The following is a 10373-nucleotide window of genomic DNA, read 5'->3' as shown; positions in this document are numbered from 1 at the left end:
AGAGCAGTAAAGTTGGTTGGACCAACTTTCACGTGAAGATCAGAAACATTCAGCGCATATTCATGCAGAGCACACCGCAGGCAACTAAAAAAGGGTTAAGAAATCGAAATAGTGGCCAACTTTGATTCACCATTTCACAAGTCAAAATTTAACTTCTCGTTTGAATTTTCAAACACCTTGATGCATGCTTTCACACCTCCAAAGGAAACGCAAAGATACATGCATGGACAATAGCATGTGAGAATTATTCATGGAAAGACAGCTAGCCATCAAAAAAAGCTTGATTCTTCAACTTCTGGTTTTGACAGGAAAACTAGGGTTCATATATTAATCAATTGATATATCTATTTAAGCACGTGCTATTGAATTGAAAATTGCTCACAGCATGCTTAAAAAGAAAAAAGAAAGAATTATTTAATGCCATTACGAACTATTAAACTTCTATATAAGATACATATCTTGACATGATATTCAGACTCATACTCATCAGTTGATGAGCAGGTTCTGGGTTGAAACGAAAAGTTTTGATTAACATACAAAGAAGCATACCTTGATCTATCCATTTGCTTAGATTACCTTCCCATCCTGCATTAAGAGTTCTAACTAAACATTTTTCTAGTCAATATCAATTGACATCTGCAAAAGGAGTTCTCTGAAGTATAGGTGAGACTGTTGGATGTGGGATCTTGCTTTCTGTGGGAGTCCATTTCAATCTATTCTCTGAAGTATTGGCTTCTTTGTCCATTTCAAAGTCAGGTTCTCTCATCTCTTCAATTGATGCCAAACTTGGCACTACTATAACTCGTTTCTTAGGTGTTGTACGACTATGCTCATCGACCTGTTCATGCCAACATTAATAATACCCAACTTAGAAATTCTCCAGAGCTTTTTGCCTTAAATTTTTTGAGATCATAAAAAAAATCAAGAATAATGCAGGATCATATTAAAGATCATTGGGCACTCAAGTCCTTTCAAATCTCTTCCTATCCTATAATGGAGAAATAGAGGAGCTTCAAGTAAGAGAGCCTACCAAATAATCTTTTATTAGGCACTTTTCTGCTTGGCTTCGGATATTTGATATGCTTTCACCATGCTTCTCTTGTATAGATTTAAGCTGATCCAAGCACAAGGCTGTTGTGGAGTCTATTTCCTTCTTATTTTCACGGTCCAGCATTAGAGAATCTGCTCATCAGTCCAGTTAGGTTTTAAGAGAGTGCATAAAAATAGCAAGGAAAAAGAAACCTAAATCAACATGTAAAGTTTAATTACCTTCAACAGTGGCAAGCATGTCACAGGCTCCAGCATTGAAATCTGCACTTACAGAGGAAGATGTAGATACAAATTCCTCATATGCAAAATGATTTGCGTATATATTTTCCCTGTTGAACAAAGAGGTGTTTAAGAAGAAAACAAAGATATATAAGAAGCAAAAAAAATTCAACAAAGCGAGGAACAGGGAAACTTACATAATAGTAGATCCTATATCTGCAATGCCAATCTTGTTAAGACCTTTAATGGATGACTGGGCAATTTCCCACTGCTGCCCAGAATAATCCACCCTCTTTGAGCTGCATACCCCAAAAAGATAAAATCATATGCGAGTAACTTTAATAAGATTACCCATAAGGCTAATCAGAATAAGGATGTTTTAAGTATCAAAAGACTTGAATAACATGAATCTGTCAACAACATTCAACACAAAGACAAGTCCAAAGAAGTAAACATTCTTCTCTAATATCACTAATACTACTCAGATTTGTATTTCCTTAACCATACCAAGACAAATAATAATAATAATTTAAAAGATAAAGAATCAAATGTTATGGTTAACTGGGCATTAACTTTTGATAGCTGAAGCAATGCACCCTGACCAACGAAATGAAGTTTTAAATATAACAAAAATCACACCAAGATACTTGAGCAGAAGTATTCTGCAAACACCTAAAAGAAATTTAGTTTAAACCTCAACGCACTTCCTAACTTATTAGATGTTTGTGTAATTGCTAGTGTGTATATATGTATTGGAACATGCTTCTGTGATTTTCTTTCTTATGCAGACAATGAGAATAATTGCACCTCCTATGATATTGTTCATTCATTAAAAATTGCTGCTCTCATTTTACTTTTTATAGTTATGTTTTACCATTTGCTTTTTTGGATTCTTTCCAGAGTCATTTCTCAGTATGTAGCTTAGGTTTTTGTTACTTTTGAAATTTAAGCCATAAAAGTAAAAGCTTACCACTCATGGAAACAATCTTCCATGATAGCCCTAGACTCGGCAGCTGAGAATGTGTCTTCCATGAAATGACTTTCCAACTTTTCCATGTACTCACTCAATTTCTTCTTAGCAACAGTTGAAACTTGCTGCATCTCGGACATCTCTTGCTTCAATTTTGTGCTCTCTTGTATACTTGAGTCCTGGATTCTCCTTGATGCCTTTGAGACCTAATATAACATTTTAAAGTTGTCAAGTGTTGTACTGACAGTTCAATGTTAAGTAACATTGAAAGAACAAAAAGTGATCAACCCACCATAGCAGCTTTCTTAGATGTCAATCTTGCTAATATTCCTGCAATTTTCTCCAAAGCCTGCTTTTCCTCTATAGCAGCCTCATCCTGTTTCACAGCAGTAGACATGTATCAGCTTTCAATCTGTCAGTCATACATGGGGAACACCTCAAAATTATCTTACCTTAAACATCTTCTCAAATTTTATGAATTGGTTGGATCTCTGAATTTGGCTTTCATCAAGAACTGTCATCACTTTAGAAGCATGATGGTGCAGATTATTAAAGAAGCTCACGGTTTCCTTTGAAATTACTTGTGCTGAAACCAAACTACGTTGTAACCCCTACAGTCCACAAAGATTAATATTATATTCGTAAGTTATCAAGATAAAAGTATTTTCTTTCATCAACCAAATAAAAGTACACTTGTAATCTACCTCTTCCTGTTGTCGAGTGAAGAAAGCCAGTAACTGTTTTTGCTCATCAAGAGAATTTTGGATGTCGCAAATAACCTCCTTGGCCTCCAAAACAGCAGTGACAAGAAACTGTAAAGAAAACATAGTTTTATTATCAAATATTGATCTAGTACTTACATAAGCAACCTAGGGAGAACAAAAGTAGAAGAAAAAAAAAATCTTCTTCTTTGACTTCATACATTCTCAACTGCCGTTGCTTGCAATGAGATTGTAGAATTTATCTGCTCCAGGTCTGAGGAAGCTTTCCTTTGCAATGCATTGGCAAGGTCCTTCAAGGTTGCTACTCCAGAAGTATAAGTCTCTGTCATTTTCGTAATCCTTGATTCAAGAGCCTGTGTTGCCTGGTAATAGCGACGGAAATAATGAACCAGAGAACTAGTTGAAATAACGCAAGGCAAAAGATGACATAAAAAGTATCTTTCCTTACATCACATTTACTAGCAAGATATGAGCAGACATGTTCTTCCATACATCTTAAGTACTGCTGTTGTTGAGAAACTGACCCCAGGACAGTCCTGTGCAGGTCTTTTAAGCGCTGATCAAGATGAGAACCAAAAGTCAAAACCATGCTCTGGTTTTCTGCTTCCATCCTGTCTTTCTGATCTGCAGAGCAACAACATTCATACGTAGGTATGAGAATAATGCAATAGCCCATGAAGATTGCTTTTTAGAAGGCACATGAATGACTAAATTAAGATCTTTTATTTTAAAAAAAAGTAGAATGTGACATATTTCCTACATCATAACCATATAAATATACAATGATTCTGGAATGTTTTCTGTTATGCAAAAGACATGCTGAAGTTCATTTCTAAAAGTGTTACTTTTAGAAATGAAAGTTATAAGGAAAAGAGCTTCTTAAAATAATAAGATTAACAGTCGCTGCAAAACATTAGAGAGGAAACAAAAAACTTATCGTACCTAATTTTGCAAATAATGAAGCTATATCCTCTGATGCACTCTGCAAATTGGTGCGCAACTCCTTTGCACATTGAATTAAAGAATTTTCTGTTTATGGATTGATAAATAAATAGAAGTTTGTCAATGGAAAAAGTGTACAGCACGAAGCACAAAATTTTGTGTTGATCTTTCAGTTCACTTACCTGAGCGTTGCAGTTTGGAAATGATAGACTCCTTTTCCTTCAACATTGTGATGGCTAACCTGTAACTTTCTTGAAGATCAAGCAATGTCTTGCTACTTTTTTCCAGATTTACCTGAAAGAATATAATTTCACTTGATATATCAGATATATGCACTGAGGAAACTAAGCAAAGAAGGAAAAAAAAAAAAAGGAATTTTTTTACCTTGCAGTCCTTGAGCTCACTTTCCACATCCAGTTTCTGTTCTTGCTCAGTCAAATAGAGCTCTCGAAACCTATCCACTTGCTGCAGGAAGGAGAAGTTATATAATAGGAAGATAATACAATTAACCAAAGAGCAAGTGAATCATACCTTCTCACTGAGGTTGAGATCATTCTCCAATTGCTCTATCTTCTCTTTACTTGCCTGCAGGAGTTCAAAAGAAATCAAACTTCATAGGACTGAAGAAAACAATTGCCAGTTACAGCTTTCCTTGAACTGTGAATAGCGGCACATAGGGTCAATTTAAAGTAGGCAATGGTATAGTTTGAGAATGGCCTAAACAAGTGATACTTAACGACTTTAGTCCTAACTAATTGGGGTCGGCTTGACCTGATATCATCCAAATCTGTAATTTTTAAATACTACATAAAATGCAATAGATCCAAAATCTCAATCCAATTAAAGTTGGACTATTAACTGTGTCTCGCTCTTTTATATTGTCCTCAGATATATGTTTTCAATTTAAATGTATGAATAACAACAGTCCACCTTCCTTTCAGCTTCTTCCTTGGCAAATCTTTCAAGCGGAATATAAACACCATTCTTTTCCCTTGCTGCTCGAACATCTGCATCGATATTCAAAAATATGACTATGAGTCTTTTGTTGCACAAAACAATCTAAAAACGCAAGTGAATCAATCATCAGACCTTGTTTCATTCTCTCAATTTCCAAATACAAATCCTTGAGCAACACAGCTTTGGACATTTTCTGATTGGCCTGAAAAGACAAGCTTCATAATCAGCACCAAAACATAAAGAAATAAATAAAGAAAATAAAAGTACATAAATTGGAGGCAAAAGAAGTAGCAACAAACCTCAGGTTTGTTTTTTATGTTTTTGGCACGACAGGCATAATCTAATGTGCTTAGAGTTTCTTCCAAACAATGAACAGAGGGAGAAACTGTAGCAATGATGCAAGTTTTTGTTTTCCCTCCTAAAGAGTCCCTTAATAGCCTCGTAAGCTTGCTATCCCTGAATTATAATTATAAGGAACTGGTAAAACATGGAAGATGTGCTGGAAAATAATTATAAGGAACCCAACATTGTAAAGAGAGTAGATAAGAGATCGAGATGGACCTGTAAGGTATATGAGCAGAATGTTCCACAAGGGCATTTATAACGCGGCCTAAGGTGAGTAAGCTTTTGTTTATCTCCCCTGCTTCTCTTGCTCGACCCTGCAATTAAATTGCACGCTTGATTGAACATTAATAGCACTCAAAAGGGTAGAATTAAGAAATTCAGATTCTTCTTGTAAATGTAGTCACTCAAAAGGGTAGAATTGAGAAATTCAGAGTCAAATGTATATATACTGCTGTAGCCATGGACATTCTTCTAAAGTCAGAACAACTTTAAAACATATAAAAGAAAAAAGGTGTTTTAAGGAAACAAAAAACATGATGGCGTCCATGATGACAATATGCCTTATTTTAAGTGATCTAAAAGTTGCCAGCAAACCCCCCTTGCCATCAACTTAACTTGTTCTAATTGAAAGAAAAGGTATTAGCTTAAAAATTTAAAGCTTATTTTTGTTTTGGTAAGAGATTCAATCATTTACATGATTGTAAAGAAGCCAAACTATCAGTATTAGATATCATAAGAAATGGAATTCATTACCGAGTAAAGATATTATCATACCTCCCGTGCACCTGACCGAGATATATTCTCTGATCCTGCCAAATCAACAAGATTAAGCTTGCCGCACTTAATTAGCTCCTCATCACCAACAGCTGCTTCCTTTATATGGACGGTGATGGTAAAGATAGAATGAGAACGGCTGAAACCAAAAAAAATATGTATGTTTTGGTAAATCATGGTTTCTTTAGATCTAACATCTTTGGTAAATGAGTAACAAATGAATAAATAGATACATACAATTTGAAACGAAATAAAGAAAAAAATTACCTACTGTGCTTGTTTAACAAGGTATCCGCTGTACGCCTTTTGGCCGCCCCTTGTTCCAAGAGACTATGAATTTCATTTACACTGTATACTGCTTCTTCTTCAAGGCCTCTTAGAACCACACAACCCTTTCCATCCTCCATCAAGGAAATAGGTTTCTTTTGTCTATCTTCAGTTGATCTTGAATTGTCTTCTGGAGCCAGTAAATCAGTTATTTCTTCATTGTACAGCTCCAAAAATGTTACTTTCAGACTATAGTCAGCATTTTGTGCCTCAAGCATATCAAAAATTTGACGAACAGCCCGAGGAATAACTCCAGCCTCAGCAGGCAAATCCCCACCCTGCAAATCATAGTATGACTGATATTCTGCTATCATTTAAAAAGGAAAGGATATGTTTTTAAATGACCAATCTATACCTTGTTTCTCCTCCCACCCTCCATAGTATATGTTTTACCAGTCCCTGTCTGTCCATATGCAAAGACTGTACAGTTGAATCCATCGAGAACTTCATTAACAATTGGGGCAATGGCTTGGTCATATATAGATCTTTGCTGTGCTTTGGGCCCAAAAACCTAGCATATGTTACAAAATAGGAAGTGTATATTTAAAATCCTAATGATCTGTAAAACCCATGGAGGCAACATATATCATAATAGGGGTAGAAGCATACCTTGTCAAAGGTGAAAATTCTATCTACTTGCTTGTTAGCTAGATTTTGCGAAACAGACACTTCTCTTTTATGTTCATTACATGATATCACCTTCGGCACATTCAACCTTTGCTCATCATCACTTAATGGCCTGACATGGGAATCAAATGAAATAGTGCTAAATTAAGTACACAATGTGTTCGCATACACTTGAATTCTCTTAAACTAATACTTAGAATAGTCAAGAAAACCTATCAAATTCCAGCTAACCAGTTTAAGGTTATTTATTAGCCTGGCTCCTGAGTTATCTTTTGTTTTTTTAAACTGTATTTCTCGGTATATAATCTAGTCCCCAGAAAATGATAAACATGATTTCCAACACAAAGTCAAACTATAAATTCTATGACACGTTTACATCACTGTGACAGGATATAATTTTCACGAATGCAAAGACAAACAAATACATTGTCTCACATGCTAGAAACCTTGTCTTGATTGCAAATAATATGTGAGAATCCACTGCAAGAATTTCCAAGTGCAAAATTATCCTAATTCATTGCAAAAATCACCTAGTGGAAAGCAGTCATTGATTATCTTCAACCCTATGACTTGTCAATATTCTCAAAACCAATTTTTCACAAATAAACAAAATCCCATTAAGTTCTCCTCCAATATTATCCACACAAAAACCTGCAATTGAAGATTGTCAGCCATGTAAGTTGCATTCTATCAGATAATTAATAATAGGCGAAATAGAGATACTCTAGGTAATGCAGTTCAACTAGCCCTCACCCATTCGCATTAGCAATTTCACCAGTCATATTTTTAGAGGGCACCACAAGCAAACAACAACCATCGTTGAGACACAGAAAATCAGCGAAGAACCCTAAACTGCAGAGCTTGACCTTATCAAATAAAACCCACACAGAGAGCCACAAAAAAAAAACATTAAACACCCACCTGCATCTAAGCAGAACTTGCACATTTGTCTCTTTATCCCTGTCCTGACGGTTTGAGTTCCAGTCCACCATTCTCGGATCCGTACGCCGCCGTTCTGGACGAGGCGTCAGAAAAGGATTTGGAGACGGTGCAATCCCTAATCCCACTTTCTTTGATAAATCAGGAGTGAGTGACATTTTCCGGACTAATTTGGATCTAAAAATGATCAGAAGCACAAAGAAACCCTAATCAGTGTGTTATAAGGGAAACAAAATTTTAATTATGAAACATTTCCATGTATCAAAGCGATAAATGCAAAAAATCATCCAGATAACAGAAACGCAAATCGACATTTCACGGGAAAAACCAGTCACTCAGCCCTCCCGTTTGGCCTAGTTCATGAGAGGGATCATTTTTTTTTTTTTGTTTCAAAAACAAGATCTTATTTTCTCTTAATTTCTTTTGTTTTTCTCAGAAACCAATCAGAATGTAATTCGAGGACAGATCTGAGTTACTCAAAAGAAAAATTGGACTTACACAGTGTTTGGCTGAGAAAAAGGATTCTTATCACATCAAAACCGTAGACCGATCGGAGAATCTGATGAAAGAGCGAACCAAAAAGAGCTTTTAGTTTCTGCGTTTGTGTGTTCTCTCTTTCTGAGATCGGAAACTTTTTCGTCTTTTGCGATTTTGGAGTGTGTTTTCAAAATGAATTTAACGGCTACTTGGGTTATTTGTAGATAAAGATAGCCGTTGAGGCACACAGGTAGCCATGGCCTTTTTTGAAATAGTGGGGCCCGTTGGGGAAATTTTCAAAATGGGGCGCGTCGCCTGAGGAAGGCCAATTTTGTTGGTCCAAATCCAATGTCTCTCATTTTGGAAGGCAATCAATAGGCCTTAATATGCGATGTCCTTCTAAATCTTGCCTGCATTCCTTCTTGGGAAAGCTTTGAAAATCCAAAGGCAAGCCAATTAGAGAGCTTATATATGGCTGCAAAATGGGTTGCTGGTTGCTGCTAACTCTCCTTTGTGTTTTTATCTTTTTTCTTGTTTGTAGCTCCTTTCCTTCCTTCCAATATTTGCTAAGAAATAAGAAAAAAAAAAAAGCGAGAAAGTGATAAATGGGACCTTTATAATTGAATATGTTTAGGAAATATATGAATGGCTTCGTGAGTTTACTTGCCTGATTTTCCATCTTTTACTTTGTTCAGATTTGTCGTTTTCGTGCTGCTGCCAACCAACTCTCACGTCTCAAACAGTTCCTTGGAATAAACTTACTGATGTCGGTTAGAAGTCAGAACAAGGTCACAACACAATCTTCCAGTAAGAGCACCCCATTGTCTTTCAAGGTGTTTCTTGGCGAAAGAGTTTTTTAAAGTTGAATGCGACAAATACTATAATGTTGTATCAATGAATGGTTTGTTAGTGCCCACAATCAAGGAGAATGTTTATTTTCTTTAATTATTTTGGTTTTCTATGATTTATTTTTCTACTACTCATTTTATTTGTTTTGTAATTTCTGAATTTTCGTGCCCATTTTGTCCCCAAAAAAACAAAAATGGAGAATAACTCCATATAAGATAGAAAATGAATTTTAGTGTCAATTTAATCGTTCCTTTATTATTTGGAATGCTCAAGAGTGTTGGGCTATCACTCTTCCAGCAAACACGATTAAGTAATGTCCTGAATCTTCATCATTATCATCATCTATTTTAGATGGCGTCATTTCCATTTTTGTGTTTGTGGGTATAATGGGGAATAAAATGAAGTAAATACAAATCAAATAAACGAGTAAGTAGAAAAATAGATCATAGAAAACCAACATAAATAAAAGAAAACAAACCTTCTCTTTGATTGTGTACACTACCGAACCTTTCATAGAGACCACATTATAGCATTTGTCACATTCAACCCAAAAAATAATAATAATAATAAATAAATAAACACTATTTCTTCCTAAAGCTTTTATTTTTTATTTTTTATGTATTCCATTTATGTTTTGATTTTTAAAACAAAAGTCTTCATTTGCCAGAGGGGAGAAGGAGTGGGGAGGAAGAAGGGAATTGGTTTTAACACAAATCATAAACCATACTTATTTATAGACAAGTTTGGACGCCATTTTATTGAAGAATGAATGTTACTAAGCGATAGTATAAACATGAAATTTGCATGAACTACTCATGAGTGCACTGCATGAATAATACATACTATTATTAACACGAAATTTGCATGAACATGGGTGTGCTGCATGAACGATGCATGCTCGTAACATGAACAATCTAAGAATCCAATCCCCTTTCATTGAAAGAAACTAAACCATCTAAATATCACTTGCCAAAAAATAACTTTTTCTATATCAACATATATTTATTATCTAAATATCACTTGCCAAAAAATAACTTTTTCTATATCAACATATATTTATTATCAAAGGAAAATTACACTCAACTTCACAGACTATCACCTTACTTGCAATTTCCAAACTTCGAGAAGTTACAATATAAGGATGTCCGTGGGTCCTGATGCTATGGGTCTTACTA

General features: G+C 35.2%; 1 protein-coding gene across 1 annotated transcript; it reads right to left on the bottom strand.

The window, feature by feature from the left end:
* Window positions 1-329: 329 nt before the first annotated feature.
* Window positions 330-8521, bottom strand: LOC132191875 (kinesin-like protein KIN-5B). Its single transcript, XM_059606995.1, has 24 exons — window positions 8371-8521; window positions 7855-8049; window positions 6916-7045; window positions 6662-6817; window positions 6247-6584; window positions 5980-6118; window positions 5422-5519; window positions 5160-5316; window positions 4993-5062; window positions 4834-4910; window positions 4435-4488; window positions 4288-4368; window positions 4086-4197; window positions 3904-3990; window positions 3410-3585; window positions 3162-3323; window positions 2944-3051; window positions 2692-2850; window positions 2532-2615; window positions 2240-2445; window positions 1467-1568; window positions 1270-1379; window positions 1031-1182; window positions 330-838 (listed from the first exon to the last, which is right to left on the bottom strand). The coding sequence occupies exons 2-24, from the start codon at window positions 8028-8030 to the stop codon at window positions 626-628; spliced, it is 3147 nt and encodes a 1048-aa protein (XP_059462978.1). The 5' UTR covers window positions 8031-8049; window positions 8371-8521; the 3' UTR covers window positions 330-625.
* Between the last annotated feature and the right edge of the window lie 1852 nt (window positions 8522-10373).

The sequence above is a fragment of the Corylus avellana genome, chromosome ca9 (assembly GCF_901000735.1).
Source record: "Corylus avellana chromosome ca9, CavTom2PMs-1.0".
Lineage (NCBI taxonomy): Eukaryota > Viridiplantae > Streptophyta > Magnoliopsida > Fagales > Betulaceae > Corylus > Corylus avellana.
This window is presented reverse-complemented; position numbering and strand designations above follow the sequence as displayed.

Excerpts from the sequence above, each read along its gene's own strand:
- LOC132191875 (XM_059606995.1), bottom strand. The coding sequence starts at position 8,030 with ATGTCACTCACTCCTGATTTATCAAAGAAAGTGGGATTAGGGATTGCA. Across the intron at positions 6,585-6,661 it reads AGGGTGGGAGGAGAAACAAG|GGTGGGGATTTGCCTGCTGA; the intron begins GTATAGATTGGT and ends TATGATTTGCAG. Across the intron at positions 5,317-5,421 it reads TCTGCTCATATACCTTACAG|GGATAGCAAGCTTACGAGGC; the intron begins GTCCATCTCGAT and ends ATTATAATTCAG.